The 23,940-nt window shown below is 43.5% G+C and overlaps 1 protein-coding gene across 2 annotated transcripts; it reads right to left on the reverse strand.

Annotated features, from left to right (window-relative positions):
* Positions 1-168: 168 nt before the first annotated feature.
* On the reverse strand, positions 169-17,281 carry LOC139564977 (integrin beta-3-like). 2 transcript variants are annotated; one of them, XM_071384930.1, is made up of 15 exons: positions 17,135-17,281; positions 16,149-16,234; positions 15,613-15,817; positions 15,169-15,421; positions 14,756-14,918; positions 14,397-14,558; positions 14,209-14,304; positions 14,023-14,112; positions 13,241-13,375; positions 12,676-13,105; positions 3,148-3,370; positions 2,883-2,983; positions 1,794-1,910; positions 1,082-1,248; positions 169-967 (listed from the first exon to the last, which is right to left on the reverse strand). In XM_071384930.1, the coding sequence occupies exons 1-15, from the start codon at positions 17,199-17,201 to the stop codon at positions 899-901; spliced, it is 2,364 nt and encodes a 787-aa protein (XP_071241031.1). In that variant the 5' UTR covers positions 17,202-17,281; the 3' UTR covers positions 169-898. The 2 variants fall into 2 exon arrangements, with proteins under 2 accessions (XP_071241031.1, XP_071241032.1); XM_071384931.1 differs by lacking the exons at positions 15,613-15,817; positions 17,135-17,281 and having other exon boundaries at positions 16,149-16,212.
* Positions 17,282-23,940: the final 6,659 nt, after the last annotated feature.

A 23,940-nucleotide genomic window follows, 5' to 3' on the forward strand; every position in this document is an offset into this window, starting at 1 on the left:
CTTTATCCATGGCAAATCGTGTTTGTACTTGTTTGCACAATGTGTTATTGATACTCATTCAATTACAAACATGATGTTATATATAAAAGCAAAACGCAAAAGCAGATAATTTTTTTCTACAATGTTTCTTAGCAGAGTGAAATTGCTAAAAAAAAAAAGACTGAAAAATGAGTGATTTCACTTTTTTTTTTAATCAACATAGTAAAACCAATCATCTAACCAAAAACCCACTCATTCCCAAAACACATTAAATGTAACATTTCCATATTTTAACATACAGCATAAATTGGGCACCAGCACCATTAACTAAAACATCATTCACTCATGATATCCCAGGTGGCTATTTATTACAGGTATTGGTCTTGACCTTTTTGTAATACAGTGTGAATACCTGAGTTCAGTGTCACAGCGCAAGTAAACCGTGGCAGTGGAAGCAAGCAGTTTGGTTCCATAATAACATACTACAACCCGTTTGTTGGTAAAAGAGGCCTGTGGGCAAGTGTGCTGTGGTGTGTGCAGTGCAATTTCATGAAACAACTACAGAGCATAACAGTCTTTCTCTCTAAAGTTAGGTTTGGGATCTCTGAACTATACCAGGCCTTATTATGGGAATGACGTCACACTTTGTGGGTGAAATAGGGGTCCTCGAGGCCCTGCCATAATTTGGACTGATATCAAAATGTTGGATAAGGCAGTTGTAATGCTTTGGTTTTTACATGATATATACAATACCATCACTACAGTGTAATATCAACAAACGTATTTCACTGACTGTAGAGTCAGCACACTTTATCACGACAGTGGAGAGGGTCCGCCTCACCAACCCCCTCTGTGTCACTACATTGCATCTCTCTTATAAACCCCTGAGTTTTGCTGATTGTGATTGGTCAAGAGTCCCTCAAGAGTTCCCACGGTAGGTCACATTGGTGAAAGTGGTGGTGGCTCCTTTGTACAAGGGGTTGTTAGCCTGGAAAATAGAAACAAATAGAGGATGTGTCATCTTGACATGGATAAATATTCTGGCCATTCATATTTTCTCCATCAGATGGCAGCTTTGTCATAAAAGCATAGTCGGACTCACCGTATCCCATTTGGCCTTAGCCCTCTCCTCCTCAAACTTGGCGAACTCTCGGCGGTCGTGGATGGTGACCAGCAGCTTCCAGATGAGCAGGCCAGCCAGACCCAGAAACAAGATGGCCCCCGCCACCGCCATGAGAACCACCAGGATATCAGGCCCTTTAGGGCAGTCTGAAAGAGAGAGAAGAAAACAGGAGGAGAGAGAAGAGAGAGGATTGAGCAGGGAAAAGAGATGGAGAGAGATGAGGAGGAGGGGAGGGTTTGGGTGGATGACATTTGTGTCTGCAATAGGGGACTAGCGTTAATGCACCTCGCTCTGGCTTTGGGGTTGTCTTTGTTCCTCTTGGGTGCGTGTCAGAGGGGAGAAGACTACCAGGGGTGGCAGGGCTGAGTGCTATTATCAGCTTTAGAGAACCATTCTGCCCCCTCTGTACCTGCTCTACTCTCTAGTGGTGTCTGCCAGCCACAAAGACAAAGACTGACGTGGCACCCAGGAACACACTATTCTTAGCTAGGGAGAAAAATCGACTCCTCCTACAGCTCCCGGCTTTAGTCCTATGCACACATAGTAATGCACATTATTTCTACACACACACAACTATTCTCCAGATAACTAAAGGAATTCACTCTCATCCAGACCCTGCCAAACGCATATCACATGCTGTACATATGAGCACAGAACTCCGACCCATTCACACACGGATGGACACACTCACCAGGCTCCATGACATACAGGATGGACTTTCCGCTGGCATCCTCGTAGTACTGGAAGCGCTCTACACAGTCATTCTCATCCTTATAGGTGCAGTTCACAGCATTCTTCTCATAGAAGACTGGGATGAAAGAGAGGGTTATAGGGGGTTAGAACCAAGTGGAGGATAAGGAGAGAGAGAGAGAGAGACAAGATGAGGAGCTGGAGGTTAATTCTATTTATTTTGCAGCACATAGAAAAATCAATGAACACATGTCATTAAATATACAGACAAACAAATACAATATAAACAGCAGTGTCCATAGGAATTAGACCTCTAAACCAGACATGAATAAACCAGTCTGTACCAAAACAGTACAGTCCTACCGCATATTGAGAAAGCTAATAGCAGCTGGGATGAAGGAGAGTTTTGAACTATTCGTTTTAAACCTAGGGAGCCTGTATCTGCGCTCTAAGGGAAGCATACAAAAATGTATCAAACGGGAGATGCTAGGAGTCTCAGAATGGATGGCTCCTTGCGTATGATTCATGTATGTTGCTGGCGAGAAAGGTCCGTTACTGTAAGTTCCTACCAATGATCCTGCTACCTGGTTTCACAATGATACTCAGCCTGTTCTGGTTCTTTAGGTTTAGATTACCGAATCAGCAGATCATATTGAATGTTAAAATGGATTCGATGAATGATTTCTAGAAAATGGTCATCAGCGTCATAACCACCCTGAAACTGCAGAGTTTCCTCAGGAAGAACAAGCTCTGATACTGTAGAGAAATTGGGGGCCTCAATGTGGGTTGCTAACACCCAGTTTATATAACATGCTTTAAACTACTTAAAGGAACAATTAGGTTTAAGTGCTTTGCTCAAGGGCACATTGACAAACATTTCACGTGGTCGGCTCAGTGGTTCGAACCAGCAACCTTCCAGGTACTGGCCCAGCGCTGGCCCAGCCCACTAGCCCACTAGGCTACCTGCCGCTCACATCATAGGAAGATGTGAGATCATCAAGCACGTTAACACGCACTGTAAATAATGCAATCTGTTGCGTGGAGCGCATGTTGAACACACAATAAGGGAACATTGTGTAATAGTTCTTACCTAGTTCTTCCACCTTCTGAATTTCATCCCTGCAGATTCGGGCACAGCTTTTCTCCTCAAAGAGACGGCCTCTCTTGAAGTGCTTACATTCAACACATTCCCTGCAGATACAACACAATGTTAATACATCATCATCATCATCAACTTCTTCATCATAATCATCCTCCTTTCCCTTATTGCATCACCATTTCATCATCACCCCTATCACATGTACTCATACAGTATCTGTGTGTAGGCAGTTATACTGCCCCCTGTATTTACTCACTTCTTAATGCTGCAGGCATCAGGGCAGGTTGGACACCTCTCACAAGTGGCCCCGTAGGCCCCTGGCTGGGTGCACTCACAGGCCCCACACACACACTGGCCCCGGCCACTGCACAGCAGGCCCATGCTGGACATGCAGGTGTCTGTCCGGGTTGTGCAGTTACAGTTCTCCCCCATCCAGTCAGAGCCACACTTGCAGAAGCCACAGTCACATTTCCCATGGCCTGGTAGACACAGAGAGTGAGGATGGGCCATTTTTTATGGACATTTTATGTCTAACTTAGAGACAGTAATAATGTATATTTTGTACATTAGGTTTATCTTTCTCTTATACATCACGTTATCAATACTGGACAAACCCATGAGTGCAATTACAACCCTGGCCTGGAATGTTTTGAATTTCTAAGCAATGTGTATGTGAGTGGTTGTGCATGTGTTTTTGCCAGATTGTATCTATACTTAACTAAAACAGAAACCCAACATGTAAAGTGTTGGTCCCATGTTTCATGAGCTGAAATAAAAGATCCCAGAAATTTTCCATATGCACAAAAAGCTTATTTCTCTCAAATGTTGTGCACAAATTTGTTAACATCCCTGTAAGTGAGCATTTCTCCTTTGCCAAGATAATCCATCCACCTGACAGGTGTGGCATATCAAGAAGCTGATTAAACAGCAGGATGATTACACAGGTGCACCTTGTGCTGGGGAGAATAAAAGGCCACTCTAAAATGTGCAGTTTTTCACTCAACACAATATCACAGATGTCTCAAGTTTTGAGGGAGCGTACAATTGGCATGCTGACTAGAGGAATGTCCACCATAAGCCGTCTCCAATGTCGTTTTGGAGAATTTGGCAGTACGTCCAGCCGCAAACTACGTGTATGGCGTTGTGTGGGTGTTGTAACTTTAATGGGTTATGAGTTAATGAGTTAATGTTTACAGTTAATTCATTGAGCTGTATCTAAAGATATTTTCTTTAGAGTTATTTACATATGGAATTGTATTAGAATTTGTGTGTTGGAGAATGAGAGAACTACATACATATTTCTGTTGCATTGGTTAGTATTGGATTACGCTATTGACGGAAAGTTCCAGAATGCCTTGCGACAGGAGGTAGAGAGAGAGAACGCGCCAGTTATGTCCAAGTGACAAGTGATTATCCTGACTTTCGCTAGCAACTTTCTTTTATTGTTTTGTAGAATCTGAAGTTGTTAAATGTAACGTGAACAAGTAGTATTACTAAAAGAAGCTTTTGTTTCAAACCCGACGTCCCGAGTCATTACTTTGAAGATATTTATTCTACAGTGGGTGAGCGGTTTTCTGATGTCAACATTGTGAAAAGATTGCCCGATGGTGGTGATGGGATTATGGTATGGGCAGGCATAAACTACGGACAATGAACACAATTGCATTTTATCAATGTCAATTTTAATGCACAGAAATAACGTGACGAGATCCTGAGGCCCATTTTGAGGCCCATTGTTTTTAAGCTGTCTGTGACCAACAGATGCATATCTGTATTCCTAGTCATGTGAAATCCATAGATTAGGGCCTAATGAATTCATTTCAATTGACTGATTTCCTAATATGAACTGTAACTCAGTCAAATCTTTGAAATTGTTGCATGTTGTGTTTCTATTTTTGTTAAGTATAATTGTCAGCAATTCTGCGTGTGTTTGTCTCTGTATTAATGAGTGTATTGAGAGTATGGGCAGGCAGGCACATGTGTGATGAGTCCATATTGAGTAATAATTCACAAAACATTAAGTCATCAATTCATGACCAGACAATGGCAGGATAAGCTCCCTTCTTAATGAAGCAAACTGGTAATCCATCCCACTCATCCCCTCCCAACACTGGGACAATCTCTGGATGTGATGGCCACACCCTGGAGCCTCCACAATATCTCTCAGACCAGCCAGCAAAATTGAGAAATGATTGTTTGATTGCCCTCAGACAGACATACCGGCTGAAGGTTAATGCAACAGGGCTGGGCAATGAATGACGAAGAGCAGAGACAAACTGAGTCACTGTCTCAGAGCTCAACTGGGTTAGAGTGACCGCTGGAAACTGAACAGAGGTCTGTAAACTGTAAAAACATGCCCTCAGAGACATGGGCATTGTTGTTTTCAGGTGAAACCACCTCCGTCAGCAAAATTCCCCAGTCCCCACACCCTACTCTGTCATCACTATGAGATAAGTGAGTGTGTGTGTGTGTGTTTGTAATGAAAGAGGCAGCTATAGGTATAAAAAGTCGCTTTACCGTCTTGCAGGCACATAAGCTGTCTGAGTTGAGCTGGTTAATGTTTTACAGTATGTATCCCACAAACAGAGCACGAACCCAACTGAATGCTTTTGACTGGGACACAATCAATACATAGTAAAGAAAGTCCCGGTTTTCCTCTCTTAAAAACGTTCTTGTGTTTGGCTAATGCTCCTTATACTCTACCTCATCCGTACAGTGAGTTCATGCTTGTGCCTTGTTCTCTCTACTGTACTTGCTGTTGGGTCGAGTCAGAGACATGGGAATGAGTTTCTAGGGATACATCCCAAATGGAACCCTATTCCCTACACAGTGCACTACTTTTGACGTGAGCCCTATGGGCCCTGGTCAAAAGTAGTGCACTATATAGGGAACAGGGTGCCATTTGGCATGCATTGTCACGTTCCTGACCTGTTTTCTGTTGTTTTGTATGTGTTTAGTTGGTCAGGACGTGAGCTGGGTGGGAATTCTATGTTGTGTGTCTAGTTTGTCTGTTTCTATGTCCAGCCTAATATGGTTCTCAATCAGAGGCAGATGGTAATCGTTGTCCCTGATTGAGAATCATATATAGGAGGCTTGTTTTGTGTTGGGATTTTGTGGGTGTTTGTTTCCTGTCTCTGTGTTTGTGTTCTGCACCAGATAGGTCTGTATCGGTTTTCACGTTTGTTATTTTGTAAGTTGTTTGTAGTGTTCACTTGTTCTTTAATTAAACATGTTGAGCACTGGCTACGCTGCACTTTGGTCCTCTCCTTCACCTCAGGAAGAAAGCCGTTACATGCATATCTAAATAATCTGCCTCGGTCTGAGACGGCACTCTAATCTTCCGATTTATCAAGTCGTAAACATGAACTACAGAGACACATAAACATGGAGTCCAGGAGGGAGGACAGAGCGAATGAGAGCGAAGTGGTGGAGGAAGTCATAAATATAAAGAGAGGGAGAGAAAAAGAAAGAGCACGAGAGAGAGAGGGGGGGGGGGTACTGTAAAGACACCGATGAGAGAATAATAAAACATTTAAAAAGAGAGAGGAGATGAGTGGGAGTATTTGTGATGGAGATTAACTTTAAAAGAGGGAAATGGAGAGGATAGAAAGAGAGAGGGCAGGGTGCCAGAGGAATGCTAACTTTCCTGTTCTCTCTTGTCTGTTTGTGTGCCCTGTGGATGTGCTTGCTGACTCCTGCTCCATTGTGCTCCACTGCCACAGCCACAGCCACAGCTCCAGAGCAGAGGGGAAAATACACATCCTCCGGGGGATGTGGGAGGGCCTGTGGTTGGGAGGACGGGACGGGGGAGACTCAAATTGAGCTGGGCCCAGGGACTCTTATACTATACTGTTCGTCACACAGCAATGACGTAATGCCAACAAGACTCCAGAGACACAGGCTGACTAAGTTGAGTCTCCTTCAGCGTGCTCTACTCACTAAATATGGAGTTCTGGACTGTTGCATTTCTGTGCCAACCATAGACAAGAGTACATCTCAATGACTAAGACCACAATCCCACAAACAACATATTTTCCACTGACGAAACCATAGATAATGCTGAGTTAAGACAGTAATTACTGTTTTAACATAAATATATCCCACTCCCAAGTCCTGACTTCACCCTAAGCACCATACATAACATTTCACACATAGCAGACATTTCACACAAAAAAAGCCAACTTAACCAATTTCTTAATCAGCATTATTCTGTGAATTGAAGGAAAATAAATGTAGCTAATGTGTGAAGGTTTGTTCATTCAACAAACTTTGCTCACATTGAGCTGAATGTACATGAACTTGTTGAGACGAACTACAAGTTCATGTTTTCCTTTGGAGTAAAATTACAAATATGTTTGCTAAAAACCACACCCATCGTTATTATATTTCCCAGCATGCTCTATTGCAGGTTGATTTTCAGAATTGTTTGTTTCAATATCTCTGTTTTTGCATGTACATTGATTGGTTGATTAATCTTATGCTACACAAACATAAAAAACGTACATTTTTCAAAACTAATCGTCACGCCCTGACTAGTTATATTTGGTTTCTTTATTATTTGGTTAGGTCAGGGTGTGACAAGGGTGGTTTGTTTAGTTTTTGTATTGTCTATGGGTTTTTGTCTTGTCTAGGGTTTTTGTTATCTATGGGGATTTTGTATTGTCTAGGGGTAAATAGGTTGATGGTGGCCTGGATGGGTTCCCAATCAGAGACAGCTGTTTATCATTGTCTCTGATTGGGGAGCCTATTTAGGTTGCCATTTTCCAAGTTGGTTTTGTGGGTAGTTGTCCTTGTTAGTTGCCTGGATGCACTACGTTGGCGTCACGTGTCGGTTTGATATTTATTGTTTTTTTGTTGGCGACACCGGTAAATAAGTATGTACGCTCAAAACGCTGCGCCTTGGTCCACTCCTTTAAACGGCCGTGACACTAATCCAATCTGTTAGTAGATTTTTTTGTACCGGTTACTGAGATGGCTGTTCCAGTTTATATGATTTAGGTTGTCTCAATATTTTCTACCCTGTCAGTAATTCTCAATGCAGGTTGTGGGTGATTGAAAGTTCCAATTGTTGTGTATCCTCACTCTAGTTGGATTCCAATAGGAATTACACATAATGTGACTTGCAGGCTTGATGTGGCTTGTACACCAGGAGTTTCAGACAACTGCGTTTGGGTGTAACTAGGCCCTCAAAGAAAGGCCTGATGATATATGTAATATACTGTCGTGAAGAGTTTCATTTTACACTGGGAAATATGCAGATAAAGTAGAATAGAATGTATGTTGGTTCAGCTATATGCCCAAACAATGACCAAACTCACAGTCCTATTGCAGCTGGTTGCCTTAGGTACGTTGAATTAAAAAAAATATTCCGGTGCACATTACCCCTCTTGTTCAGCCCGCGGGCCCTTTTTATAGTGCCTTCCCAAAGGGCCAGACTGCTTAGGTTAAGAGATGCTGTCTCACATGACTCAGACCCCCCTGCCTTCCCGTCTAAATCCCTGTGGAGGCATGCTATGGCTGGGTGAGTGGAGAGAGGGATGAGGAAAAGTCTGGACAATGTGAAAACAAACATGTGAAGCGGTTGACCATGGGAACATCCTCATTCCTAGGACGACAGACTCAGGGCTACGCTGGGAACTAATGGCAACCATCTATTTGACAACAAGGGATGTCTTATGGAGGCAATCAAACAGTGTATTTTCAGTAAAAATTACTATAATAGACTACATAGCTCTTTCCCTGAAAGAGTAACAGACATAACTTCTCTACAGGTATCCAGTGCCGCTCATTCTTTCAGTGATTACAACAGCGATTGGCCAATCTGACTTCAACCTCTGTTACCATAAGCAAAGTCCTGGTTGTCTAATAAAGCTCAATCCATCCCTAAGGGAACGGCTGTGGTTAAAACACAGAGTTATAGCTACAGCCAACACATACAGTACCAGTCAAAAGTTTGGACACACCTACTCATTCAAGGGTTTTTCTTTATTTTTACAATTTTCTACATTGTAGAATAATAGTGAAGACGTGAAGTAACACACATGAAGTCATGTAGTAACCAAAGAAAGTGTTAAACAAATCAAAATATATTTGAGATTCTTCAATGTAGCCACCCTTTGCCTTGATGACAGCTTTGCACACTTGGCATTCCCTCAACCAGCTTCACCTGGAATGCTTTTCCAACAGTCTTGAAGGAGTTCCTACATATGCTGAGCACTTGTTGGCTGCTTTTCCATCACTCTGCGGTCCAACTCATCCCAAACCATCTCAATTGGGTTGAGGTCGGGTGATTGTGTAGGCCAGGTCATCTGATGCGGCACTCCATCACTCTCCTTCTTGGTCAAATAGCCCTTACACAGCCTGGAGGTGTGTTGGGTCATTGTACTGTTGAAAAACAAATGCTAGTCCCACTAAGCGCAAACCAGATGGGATGGCGTATCACTGCAGAATGCTGTGGTAGCCATGCTGGTTAAGTTTGCCTTGAATTCTAAATAAATAAGACAGTGTCACCAGCAAAGCACCATCACACCTCCTCCATGCTTCACGGTGGGAACCATGAATCATGTTTCTTGGCCCAAGCAAGTCTCTTCTTATTATTGGTGTCCTTTAGTAATGTATCTTTGCAGCAATTCGACCATGAAGGCCTGATTCATGCAGTCTCTTCTGAACAGTTGATGTTGAGATGTGCCTGTTACTTGAGCTGCAATCTGAGGTGCAGTTAACTATAATGAACTTATCCTCTGCAGCAGAGGTAACTCTGGTTCTTCCTTTCCTGTGGCGGTCCTGATGAGAGCCAGTTTCATAATAGTGCTTAATGGTTTTTGCGATTGCACTTGAAGAAACTTTAAACTTTCTTGAAATGTTCCAGATTGACTGACCTTCATGTCTTAAAGTAATGATGGACTGTCGTTTCTCTTATTTGAGCTGTTCTTGCCATAATATGGACTTGGTCTTTTACCAAATAGGGCTATCTTCTGTATACCACCCCTACCTTGTCACAACACAACTGATTGGCTCAAACGCATTAAGAAGGAAAGAAATTCCACAAATTATCTTTTAATACGGCACACCTGTTTAATTTAAATGCATTCCAGGTGACTACCTCATGAAGCTGGTTGAGAGAATGCCAAGAGTGTGCTAAGCTGCCATGAAGACAAAGGGTCTCTACTTTGAAGAATCTCAAATATAAAATATACTTGAATTTGTTTAACACTTTTTTTTTGGTTACGACATGATTCCATGTGTGTTATGTCATAGTGTTGATGTCTTCACTATTATTCTACAATGTAGAAAATAGTAAAAAATAAAGAAAAACCCTGGAATGAGTAGGTGTGTCCAAACTCTCGAATGTCACTGTATATAAATGTAGCAACAGCACCATGACTCATCTGCTATGCAGCAACATTCAATTATCCAATGACAGGACCTATTGCAATGCTCTACTTTGACTTCACAACGGGTGTGCTGTGCAGGCGTGCAGTAGGGAGAGATGATCAGTGATGACACCTCATACTTCATTCCCAAGAGTGGGTAGAAGATTGATGGAATCAGTGAGCGCTGTGAGCTCGTTTACTACGCTCAAATGATCATGGGAAGAAGACGTGGTTTTGATTTGAATAATCTGAATAACGTCTTGTGAGTAAGTATATTGTAAACGTGTTCCGTTTCCTTCGAATGTTTTCACCCTCGTAATACAATCTAAGTGTAAGAGCAGACTAGGTATGTCCATTGGCGCTACAGTGCAGTAAGCATAGTGAATTTGAGGTCAAAGTCATCGAACCACTGCGTTCTCTGTTTATTGCTACATAACATTGTGTAGTCTTCTCGGTCTATTTCAAAGCCAACAACATTCAGTATATGGCATATAATAAGAATGTGGGGTAACACCTTATTTTACAGCTTGGTTTAAGCCGATATTTATCTACTATTTACAGTGGCAAGAAAAAGTATGTGAACCCTTTGGAATTACCTGGATTTCTGCATAAATTGGTCATCAAATTTGATCTGATCTTCATCTAAGTCACAACAATAGACAAACACAGTGTGCTTAAACTAATAACACACTAATTATTGTATTTTTCTTGTCTATATTGAATACATCATTTAAACATTCACAGTGTAGGTTGGAAAAAGTATGTGAACCCCTAGGCTAATGACTTCTCCAAAAGCTAATTGGAGTCAGGAGTCAGCTAACCTGGAGTCCAATCAATGAGACGAGATTGGAGATGTTGGTTAGAGCTGCCCTGCCCTATAAAAACACTCACAAACTTTGAGTTTGCTATTAACAAGAAGAACTGCCTGATGTGAACCATGCCTCGAACAAAATAGATCTCAGAAGACCTAAGATTAAGAATTGTTGACTTGCATAAAGCTGGAAAGTATCTCTAAAAGCCTTGATGTTCATCAGTCCACGGTAAGACAAATTGTCTATAAATGGAGAAAGTTCAGCACTGTTGCTACTCTCCCTAGGAGTGGCCGTCCTGCAAAGATGACTGCAAGAGCAAAGCGCAGAATGCTCAATGAGGTTCAGTTAGTGTCAGTTAAAGACTTCTCTGGAACATGCTAACATCTCTGTTGACGAGTCTACGATACGTAAAACACTAAACAAGAATGGTGTTCATGGAAGGACACCGCGGAAGAAGCCACTGCTGTCCAAAAAAAACATTCATGCACATCTGAAGTTTGCAAAAGTGCACCTGGATGTTCCACAGCGCTACTGGCAAAATATTCTGTGGACAGATGAAACTACAGTTGAGTTGTTTGGAAGGAACACACAATACTATGTGTGGAGAAAAAAAGGCACAGCACAACAACATCAAAACCTTATCCCAACTGTAAAATATGGTGGAGGGAGCATCATGGTTTGGACAGCTTGTTATCATCAGCGGAAAAATGAATTCCCAAGTTTATCAAGACATTTTGCAGGAGAGTGTTAGGCTATCTGTCCGCCAATTGAAGCTCAACAGAAGTTGGGTGACGCAACAGGACAACGACCCAAAACACAGAAGTAAATCAACAGCAGAATGGCTTCAACAGAAGAAAATACATCTTATGGAGTGGCCCAGTACTGACCTCAACCCGATTGAGATGCTGTGGCATGACCTCAAGAGAGTAGGTCACACCAGACATCGCAAAAATATTGCTGAACTGAAACAGTTTTGCAAAGAGGAATGGTCCAAAATTCCTCCTGACCGTTGTGCAGGTCTGATCCACAACCACAGAAAAATTTTGGTTGAGGTTATTGCTGCCAACGGAGGGACAACCAGTTATTAAATCCAAAGGTTCACATTCTTTTTCCACCCTGCACTGTGAATGTTTACAAGGTGTGTTCAATAAAGACATGAAAAGGTATAATTGTTTGTGTGTCATTAGTTTAAGCAGACTGTGTTTGTCTATTGTAGTGACCTAGATGAAGATCAGATCAAAATGTATGACCAATTTATGCAGAAATCCAGGTATTTCCAAAGGGTTCACATAGTTAATACCATATACAGTGGCAAGAAACTGTAGTAACAATGGATCAACTACGATTAAAGCCAAGCTAATAATCGAATAGGTTAAATTAACAGTAAAAGAGAGAGGTCTGGATACGGGTCAACTGAGGCATTGTGGACATGTTCTATGGAAATCTCCTCTATCCTGCTAAAACCATAAGTCTTCCAAAAACCCTAACCCTAAAGCAAACACAGACAAGGAATGTTACAAGAAGGGGTAAAAATAAAACACAAAAAGAAACCAACATGGCTGCCTCCTTGACAGACACCACAGTGGTCTATCCACTCACCTGAGCAGATCTCTCCTTTGAAGCGCAGGCAGTTGAAGTCGTCACACTCGCAGTACTTGCCCCACACCTTTCCAAAGCCACTAGTGTGGCAGGAGCATTGTCCACACACACAGTTTCCCCTCCCACTGCAGATGGGGTCCTCAGGTTTGGGGCTGCAGTTGCCCTGGTCTGAGGGCCTGTAGTCCCCGTCGGCACACTCACAGCGGTCTCCCAGGCGCCCCGGGCGACACTGGCACACACCACACTCGTAGGTCCCATTTCCCTGGTTACAGAGAGGGCTCTCGGGCTGGGCTGTGGCCTCACAGTCACACCCGCAGGCGAAGTGGACCGTAACCTCCAGGGCGTCCTTGAAGCCCACAGGCTTAATGGTGAAGGTACGGTTCCTCTCCTTAGGGCAGCCGTGTAACCTGGCCTCCACACTGAACGACACCTGGGGGGAAAGGTGTGTGTGATACAGCAGGTTACATTTGAACTTTGCAGTAAGAACAGAGCATTATTCCTATACCTAAGATCTGACACTAGGCCAGCATTTATCATCCAGATGGTGAGTGGTACAGGTACTGACTGTGTCTCCGATCTTAAGTCCGGAGCAGGACTTGAGTCCCTGGATGAGCTCTCCGTTGAGGCAGGTGGCGTTGAAGGACAGAGCCAGCTCCTCTGGAACACCCAGCAACTCCAATTCCACCTTGGAACGAATCCTCTACTCCACAGGTCAGGGGTCAATGAGCAGAGGTCAGAAAGAACTCAATCAGAAACATAAACGATTCAGAAAACCTCTACTCTTAGTCTCTGTGGAAATGGATACAGTGTGTATACACAGTGTTCTATCTGTCACACACGGGCTCGTGGGAAGTCAAATAGACTGTTTGAGAATTTAAGGGGGGCTGAACTCACTCCTTTAGCCTCACTTTCTACGTCCTCATTAAGAAATGCTAGAAGCAATGAGAGTTTGAAGTGGGAGTGTTATGTTCGCTAATGTTGTGTGCCAATGTACGTGACGAATGGCTTAGCAACGCATGACGCAGCATGACAAGCTCGAGGCATTTCCTGCTTTCTAGAGTATCAGTATTTTTTATGGCAGTTGTGTTGGTGATGTTTGCTCCTGTCCTTTCAACATAACATTGTCTACGAGGCGCTACATGCTAACGGGTAGTTCTGTTGTCTGTAAATGGCCGGGCTGTAGGCTGATTCTGCTGCTACGACTGGATAGAGAGCACTCAGCGCAGCTGTCTCTCAGTGCATGACAATTCTCACTAGGTGTTACCAACTCGTGTTAATGGTAAAGTGGGCATGACTGGGCATGATTGAAATCAAAACCCAACTCGCACATATACGGCTGTCTCTTACCTCGTAAGCATCCAAGATGAGTTGGATCACATTCCCAGAGTCATCCGACAGCGTTCCAACTGTGGTGCCAGGAATCAGCTGGCTGTAGTTCTGAGGAAAGAGGGTCCAAGGGGACATAATAGGTACTGTACCATAACCCTACACCTAGTAACCACGGTGACCCTGATAACAGTCAGGTGTACTCACCTGGTAGAGGGGCATCACATTGTTGGTCACAGCGAAAATGAGGTTGATGTTGTTCTCCGACATCTTCTCTGTGATCAGAGCCAGAGAGGGGTAGTCCTGAAGGAGAAGACCATCATTATCATAACGTTTCTCTGGTGATAACAGAAGAATAGAACTCCAACACAAACTCCCTGACACACGCCACTCACCAGGGTTGACGACTTGTCATAGTTGTTGTCTCTGCCGATGTGACACTGTCCATCATTGGGCTGCACTAGACCAGCCAGCCGGCCGTCCAAGGCTATGTGTGTCGTAGCGTCTGTAGTGAACACCAACAGGTGGGAGGCATCCCCACGCCAGCCTATCTTGTCCTAGTGACAGACGGAGGGAGAGAGAGGGAAAGAAGAGGAGAGGAGAGAAACGGTATGTATTCAAGTTTGTGTGCTGTTTTCTAAACCACTGTGTGTGTGTGTGTGTGTGTGTGTGTGTGTGTGTGTGTGTGTGTGTGTGTGTGTGTGTGTGTGTGTGTGTGTGCGTGTGTCTCTAGGTGTGTGTGTGTATTTATCACCTTGCACACCACTGCCTGTATGACCGCGTCGAAGCCTCCCTCTGGAGAGTCTCTGTTACGAGACACCTGCTGCTTCGCCACTTCCTCGGTGAAGCGCTCCACCTGCTTGGTCAGCGACAGCACGTGCTTGTAGCCAAACTGAGGCAGGCACCGCGTCTGGATCCTACACATCACACCCCATGCCATGCCGAAAACAGGAAATTGACAAAAAAAAGGTGGCGAGAGATGGAGAAAGAAAGATAAATACATTGCTGTTAGACACAATTTGACAGCTATTAACAAAGACACATCCTGAGGAAGTTTGAGCTTCAACACAGAATATCAACCCTTTTCAGAATCAAAATCCACTCTGAACAATCTCCTCCTCCTCTCCCTCCTCCTCCACCTCTCTGTCCCCTCCACCCCCCACTCACCCAAGGCAAGGGTTACTGATTGCTTCCTCAGGGTAGGTGTACATATATGGGGACAGGGGCTTGTCCACAAAGGCCCCAAAGCCCATACGCAGGTTGCTGGTGGTGCGGCCCATGGCTGCAGCCAGCTGGTTGCCCAGGGAGCGCAGGCGGGCCAAGTCGTCCTTCATGGAGTAGGAGAGGTCCATCAGATAGTACAGGTCAACCGGGTAGTCCTCCACCTGCTTCACTGTCACTGTGAAACGCCTGGCATCATCTGAGAGAGAGAGAGAGAGATGTGGGAAAATGTCAAAAGTGGTGGGGGCAGGTAGGGTACAAAGGATAAAAAGGAGGTGGATGAATTTGTGAGAGAGGAGAGGCGAAAGATGTACTTCGATGTACTTTAGATGAGTTGTGAAGCAGGTGTATATGGGTGTTCGCATGTGAGCCTATGCTGTGTTAGTGTACCTGGTCTCAGAGTGAGGCTGAGTTTCTGGGGTCTGATCTGGGTGACGTCGTCAGCAGCCCCCGATGCCTTGTCACTGAGGGGCGTGTTTTCTTGCACACTGAGGCTACTGACGGGGAACTCTAGCCCCCCCTTCGTACACCCCCCATCCAACAGGTTCTGCTTCAGGTCACACCGGGACACACTGGAGCCCCCTTGGCCAAACTCCTGACCCCAGGAAAACAACACACACACACTGGTGAGAGTAACACTTCCCAATGAGACAACCAGTAAAGGGACAGTGATCAATTAAAAAAGTGCATCTAAATGCAATACAATGGAAGGGGGGTTCAGTAGATGAATACAGTATTGGGACAGTGACACATTTTTTGTTGTTTTTGACTCTGTACTCCAGAACTTTGGATTTGAAATGATGCAACGACTATGGTGTTAAAGTGCAGCATGTCATCTTTAAGTTGAGGGTATTTTCATCCATATAGGGTGAACCATTAGGAAATGACAGCACTTTGTGTACATAGTCTCCCAGGGGTATACTTACTTCCTTAAAGCACCAAGCACAGCTAGGGTGGATAGCCAAACACTGTCTGCAGGTGCTCACCCCTCGAGATGTGCAGATGTTTGAGCCTGAAGTACACACCAACATAAACATGAGTGAATCGGTAGGAAGGTCCAGTAGTGGGAATCAAAGAAGCTATATATGGACACTTGAATAGAAATCATATAGGCTATGTGCTGTATGGACACTTTTAGACTGATTCTTTATTAGCTTTGAGTGTTTCTGACAATGTTATTCTACTTGCTGTTTTGCCCAGTAATTGTGGCTCATGACGTTTCTCCACACTGACTCTGCATTTAAACTACACTTCTTCTTTGCTCACTACTTCAGTAGTTAGTTGGGCCACATACGGTTCCATTTCTCTACCACACACACTCTTTTCTCTCTCTGCTGGTTCCTTCTCCTCTGCCTCCTCTCTGCCCCAGGCTCCACTTCTCTCCTCTTCTGTTACGCCATACTGCTTGCTACTGCTTGCTACTGCAAGCCTGTCCTGTCACGCACAGTGTTTTGTACAACAGCTGTCATGAAGGCAATTCGATACTAGTGAATTATTATTATTATTAGGCTATTCTGCATGTTGAAGTGATTGCTTGTCTATATAGCACTGTTTCTATAAAAACAGGAGGCCAAAACAAATACTATGTGAAAGTGTTATCTTATGATGCAAAGGTGTGGCCTGTACAAATATGAGCGCACTCTGGCACAACGTCTCGCGAATTAGCGATCCCTTTTAAGGACTCAACATGCCCAATGTTCCATTCCAGTAGCGCAATACAGTTCATTGTTTTAGCAAATAAAATCGTTTCTGAGTTTTTCTGGAACTTAAGACGTATTACTTGTTAAAAACATAGGATAAAACAAAAGTATAATTCAAATTTAGTCGGCATTCTAGAATAGAAAATGTCTTATAAAATGGCAATGGAAAACGTATTACATACAAATGATTAAATGAAAAAGAAAATACTTACCAAGAACTTCAGAAGAAGCTAATAATAAACCAGAAAATATCCATAGTCGGTCAAAAAAAGTTCCCATGTTGGAGAGACCGGTTAGGACTGACTGCTTGACTTTCTCCGCCTGCTCCACCTCTGTAGTAGTATTAGTAGCCTGCTCTCAAACCAGTGGATCACCAATTAGAATGCTTTTCCTCATTCTTGCAAAATGCAATGCTGATTATGATTCAGAGAGGCTCTTGACATACACGTGTACGCTACTTTATAGAAATAGAATTGTAAGACATAATATGTAGACTAGAGTGTGGATATGCATTATATTAAAGAATATGCTGTTGGCCTATTCTCCACACGTCAGTGGCATAGATGTGTCTGTCACTATAATGGTAGCAAGCATCTGTGTGATTCAAGACATTCAAATTGCCTGCTAATCTTTTGAAGTCTTTTCGACAATATCCCTGCCCCCCCCAAAAAAAAAAACTGAAATAAATGAATGAATACATTTATATATAAACTAAACAAATGTATGAATGAAAATAAGATACATTAAATAAAAAATGGATAGAAATAAAAAAAACATATTGTCAAAAACAATACACTGTTATAACAATGCAGAGAAAAGTGTTTGTAAACATTGTTGTTTGCATCTTTGTTTCGTTTTCAGATAAAGCTTTACGGGGCTTTGAGCATATTTTGCTTGTTGTGTATGTGGGCATGTAGGCTGGACTATTTACATCCATTCTCTGCCATCTCTTCTTTAGAGAAGGATTCAGTAGACCTGTTTGATCCATTCTTCCTTTATCTGAATCTGACCTGTTTAGTGGCCCTCCCAGGCCTGTCCATTGTGGAGTGATGGAGCAGGAGAGAAATTGTGTACCTCTAAAAGTGCAGGAGGGGGATAAAAACGAGGGGGGTGGGGGGGGGGAGCCAGACAATGTCTCTGTCTCTCTCTCTCTCTGCCTCTAAGCTTGTCCATTTATTGAATCACTGTCCCTCTCCCTCTATACCGTTATTCTCTCTGTCTCGCTGGTTGCTAAGCTACTGCCACCAGCCAGTGTTCTGGAATTGCGGCGAGGTGGGGGTGATAGAAAAAGAGAAATAGATAAGCTGTAATACCCAGGAAGGCAAGGTGGTGTGCTTGCATTGGGCTCTGATTGCTCCTGGCTGTGGGTGGGGGATAATGCTCCATGGCTCACATTGTACTGGTAAAGCGCTAAAGAGGGGGTCAGATGGCACCCAATTAAGACAGTGAGCCGGACCATTGGGAGGAGAGGGAGGGGGGGGGGGGGGCAGGAGATTGGTCTTGACCTCTGTCTCCGCTCCATAGAGCACATTGTCAAGCTTTTTACTGAGTCTGAGAATGTAATCGCTCTGCCAATATCAGTGTTTGGATAACCGCCACCACGTCACCCCTTTCCTTTTCACTGGGTCTGGATATAATGAAGACCACCTCATTATGTTAGAGGGGGGTCCACCTGGGATTTGTTGCAACTCAGGTAGTCCATATGTCATTGGGGTTTACCTTACGAGATGTGGCCTAGCTCTTCTCATGGCGGACATGTTGTTTGTGTTGTGACGCTGTGCCTCCTGACCCGCTGGCCCCCTGCCTCTCTGGCTCGGAGAGCACTGCTCCTCCCCTCAACAGGTGTCCCGGGGTAAAGAGCAACTCAAACGAGAAGGTATAGGGAAAGAAAGACTCTTAACTGGCATTTTAACGGAGGGGAGAAAGGGATAGAGGGATAAAGAGAGGGTGAGCATTTTTCTTCCACAGGCTCTTTTTAAAAGCACATCCACTCTCTGGCTCAATGGGGTTGTTTCATAGCCTGCTGTGTAACACAGAAAGACGGAGACAAAGAGAGAGAGAGAGAGGGAGGGAGGGAGGGAGGGAGGGAGGGAGGGAGGGGGAGGGAGGGGGAGAGCGGAGAATAAGATACGGTGGAAGGGAGAGAGGTGGCGAGAGAAAGAGGAGGCGAAAGAAGGAGAGGAATCAAGTTAGAAAGTTTAATGAGAGATGTGTAGATCTGCCAACATGTTTAGGCCAGGAGATTCTTCAATGGGGGAAGTGTGGGAGACGTTGTCCCTGGAGATAGGAGGCAGAAAAAGCAAGTTAATTCAATTAAGGCCATGCAATTCAAATTCACTGCCCTCAAACACACAAACAGATACGCTCACTCAAACAAATGGGTGCGCACACACACACACACACACACAGGACAACGCTACAACAAATGAAGGCAATGAAGCCATTATCTCCCTGAAACAACTTGAATGACTAATGGATGCAGCCTGTGAAGGGGTTGTTGAGAGGAGCAGTCAGAAACACTCTGCTGCTGTGTACCTGGAGTCTCTGTCAGGGGGGAACTAATGACTACATTTAGCTCTATGTCATTAACTGTCCCACAGGTGACAGTGCCCACAACCACAGACCTCTCTCTCTCTCTCTCTCTCGCTCTCTCTGTTTCTCTCTCGGTTTCTCTCTCTCTCTCTCTTTCTGATTCTCTCTTCGATACTCCCTAACCTTCTCTCTGTTTATTTGTGTTTCCTGCTGGTTAATCCCCTCACTCTCTCATTTAATCTTGACCTCCACTCACACACATGCCCGTCGCACACACACACACACACTTTGTTCATCTAATGAAGACCTAGCTGTAGGTAATCTATTAGACTAATTGAACTGGATCAACATCCTAAGAAGTCTGCCCCCAGCTGCACCTCTGGAGAAGGGATGTGGAGATGAAGGGGTTGGAGGTTTGGGATGGAGGAGTGTATGGAGGGTGTAGGCTTCTACTCTGCTGTGTTCAGGTGCTGCCATGCCGTGTGTGAAGGCCTCTAAAGACATGGGTGGAGGTGGAAGGGGGAGGTGGGAGGTATGGGCCAAACCCATGCGTGTTGCTAGGGGATGTCTTTACTTAGTTTGTGTTGCTAGGCTGCCAATTCCCCCGTGCTAAGTGGAAGCGTTTTGCCTTCTCCTTCGTCCAGGCACCCCATCTCTCTCTCTCTCCCCCTCTCTTCTTCCCTCCCTCCTTTTCTCAACCAAAATAACTTTACCAACCATCTATCACCATGCTCACAGGTCTACTGTTGCTAAGGAACAAGTCTGGGACACACATACATGTCTATATGTACTTTCCATATCTATGTATATCTTTATACACAGGCCTACATGCTGTGTGTCATGATATGAAATAATAATGAGCTCATGCCACCTGTGACCTGTGTTGAGTTCTGTATTGCAACTAGTGTCACTAATGATGTCGATCATTTACTTTTAAACTTCTTCAGGATCAGTGTGTCCCCCACAGGAGGGTTGAGCTAACTTTGGCTAATGCGATTAGCATGAGGTTGTTAGTAACAAGAACATTTCCCAGGACATAGACATATCTGATATTGGCAGAATGCTTAGATTCTTGTTAATCTAACTGCACTGTCCAATTTACAGTAGTTATTACAGTGAAGGAATACCATGCTTTGGTTTGAGAGTGCACAATTTTGAACATGAAAAGTTATGAATAAAATCAAATTAGGGACTTTTGGGCAGTCTTGATAAAATATTTTGAATAGAAATGCAATGGTTCATTGGATCAGTCTACAACTTTGCACATACCATCTAGTGGCCAAAATATAAATTGCAGCTGGATTGGAATAATATATTATGGCCTTCTATTGCATTTCAAAGATGATGGTAAAAAAAAATACAAAAAAGGTTGGTTTTCTCTTTGTATTATCTTTTACCAGATCTAATGTGTTATATTCTCCTATATTCCTATCATATTTCCACAAACTTCAAAGTGTTTCCTTTCAAATGGTACAAAGAATATGCATATCCTTGCTTCAGGGCCTGAGCTACAGGCAGTTAGATTTGGGTATGTCGTTTTAGGCGAAAATTGAAAAAAAGGGGCCGATCCTGAGGTTTTAACAGAACGTGCTGCTTCTTAGAAAATATAACTTCTGTATTTCACATATAAACCTCAGTTTTACCAACAGGTTGTATGCAGCAAATGAAAGAAAAATATAATTAATTGACTTCAAAGTCTGCTGAAATGTTGTGAACGAGTCTTTGTAAGCAGCTTCATATCAAAATGTTCGAAAGTAACAGAATTTTAATTCAAGATCTTTCTCTTCACTTTGATTCAGGAATTAAAGTCCCTGGCTGTACTTTGTATTGTAACCGTATTTAACTTTGCGTGGGCTGCTGTTTAATGTTTCATAAATAGACGACTGTGTGCTTTATTGTTAACCCGGAGGCAGGCTGTATTTCCAAAGGAATCAACATTTAAATCCTTGTCTGTGTCTATAATTACAATACACTATTAAATGAATGAACAGAAGGACATCTACACAGCATTAGATGATCCCGCCAACTGTTGTCATTGATCGAAATGAGAAAAGTCTAATAGAATTATTCCAGCTTGGTGGACACCAAACACTTTGTTTGATCTCCAGTTATTGTACAGTGATAAATAAACTGTAATTGACCCCCTAGAAGTGTAATTAAATATTTATGTAAAGAGCTAATCGTTGTTTGTACACACGCTTGTCAGTTCGCAGCCTAAAGCCGCTTATAACCAGACAAGGGCACTGCGTTCATCCACCTCTGGCCTGCTCGCCTCCCTACCTCTGAGGAAGTACAGTTCCCGCTCAGCCCAGTCAAAACTGTTCGCTGCTCTGGCACCCCAATGGTGGAACAAACTCCCTCACGACGCCAGGTCAGCGGAGTCAATCACCACCTTCCGGAGACACCTGAAACCCCACCTCTTTAAGGAATACCTAGGATAGGATAAAGTAATCCTTCTAACCCCCCCCCCCTTAAAAGAGTTAGATGCACTATTGTAAAGTGGTTGTTCCACTGGATATCATAAGGTGAATGCACCAATTTGTAAGTCGCTCTGGATAAGAGCGTCTGCTAAATGACTTAAATGTAAATGTAAATGTAATATCGTGAGCATCCTAAATTGGCTTTCAAAGGCTTTGTTGAGCAGACAAACAGAATATTAGGTCTGGGGGCTTTAATATTCTCTCACATTATCCGAGGGAGAATTTTAAAAGCATCATCGTAGCCTACACCTGCTCACCATAACGTCGGTGCCATTGCTTCTTCATATAATAGCCTACTCTACAATGCCCAGGGACAGGACAAGCATAAATGACTGTAAGGTTATTATAATACTCCTATTCAAATATAATAAAGACTGAACCGTGGAGGTTCTATGTGAATAATAGTAGTGGTCTGGTCTATGATGAGAAATACTGTTTACTACTCAGAATGATAGCACTGCTGTTCCAAGTCAATGTTCTCTACAATCAAAGTCATTGTGGAGGCCAGAGATGAGGACCTATGAGAATACAGTTCTCCGTTTGGCCATTAAAGAGGGCTTGATGGTACTAAAGATAACAGATGGTAATGGCGGCAGGAGAATAATATTACTGTAGCAGGTGGTCATCACGAGAAGAAGAACATGAACCGTTGGATACAATTTGCCTCTTAAGGCTCCCTGTGAGGTCCTCTATCTTGACACAAGCTCAACACCGAAAGACAAACTGGTGTAACGGATGTGAAATGGCTAGCTAGTTAGGGGTACGCGCTAGTAGCGTTTCATCAGTTCGCCTTGCCGCCTGTGGGCTGTCGACGCTCAGTGGGTGACGTTGTTGATGTGTGCAGAGGGTCCCTGGTTCGCGCCTGTGTCGGGGCGAGGGGACGTACTAAAGTTAAACTGTTACACTGGGAAGGAAAAAAGTCCTTACAAACCATTGAAGATATGCATAATGTGAGCCTTGGATACTCTTTCAGTAACTAGAATATGTATAGCCAATCATATAGCCTATCACTAGGGCACATGTACGTTTTTCAATACAAAGGCATGGTTGATAAAGGTTGAGTCCATAGGAGGCAAAGACAATACGCTCTCATACCCAATCTTCAATCTGCATGTAGATGATGGTGATTTATGGTTGCTTTCAGTTTTGTCAGAGCATCTAAACCTACGCATCTCGTTGACAGGTATAGGCTACTGTACCGTATAGTACAGTACCGTATAGTACTGCAGAGATCCTACTGTTCGTCGGGGGTTGTCTGAACTAGCTTGACTGTGCACTTGAGTGAGAAACTGATATTTGAATAAGGCATGTTAATAAAACAGAGAGAGGCTGCTTCCCGGCAAGTTAATCTCAGCGAAAATAGCACTGGCGTCTACACACACGGGGAAAGTATGGAGAGAGAGAGGAGGAATGGAAATAGACTTCTCTGCTGGAAAGTTTGCCCAGATTCGATCAACTTGATTACATTTCTCCATCTCTCAATTCAAGTAGTCTGTCTCTGGATGTGTCTCTCTGTGACTGTGCTTACTCCAATGTTATACTGTTACGGTGGCATTTAGAGGAGGAGTGCAGGACTGAACTGTACAGTACCTCGGGTTCTTTTCAGAGGCCTCCGTTGTTGTTATGCCTCCCGTTTATTATGCAGTGGATATTAGAATGTTGGCACTTCAGGAAGAAATGCAGCTTGAGCAAAGTGTTGTAGAGATTGATACAGTCATCTACCATAATTAAGGTTACAAAGCATTGCCACATTCTACATCCATCAGAAATCATATAATGGGAGTTCTTCAGTGGTGGTGACAGACCATAACCAATACTTATGCCTTTGATTACACATTCTAATAATAACACTCCATATAACTGCCTGTCGCTGACAGTCGATGAGGGTTGGATAAATCGTTCAATCGCCTACCCCCCCCCCCCCCCCCCCCACCCCCCACTCATGGAGAGCGGAACTCATCATCTCTTTAAAATGCACGAGAGACTTGGCACGAAAGCGCACTCAA

Source organism: Salvelinus alpinus, chromosome 36, assembly GCF_045679555.1.
Source record: "Salvelinus alpinus chromosome 36, SLU_Salpinus.1, whole genome shotgun sequence".
NCBI classification, from domain to species: Eukaryota; Metazoa; Chordata; class Actinopteri; order Salmoniformes; family Salmonidae; genus Salvelinus; species Salvelinus alpinus.

Bases quoted from the DNA above. Each gene is read 5' to 3' on its own strand.
- LOC139564977 (XM_071384930.1), bottom strand. From the start codon at position 17,201: ATGGGAACTTTTTTTGACCGACTATGGATATTTTCTGGTTTATTATTA. The intron at 14,113-14,208 runs GTGAGTACACCT...CTCTTTCCTCAG, and splicing joins ATGTGATGCCCCTCTACCAG to AACTACAGCCAGCTGATTCC. The intron at 13,106-13,240 runs GTCAGTACCTGT...CTTTCCCCCCAG, and splicing joins GACTTAAGATCGGAGACACA to GTGTCGTTCAGTGTGGAGGC.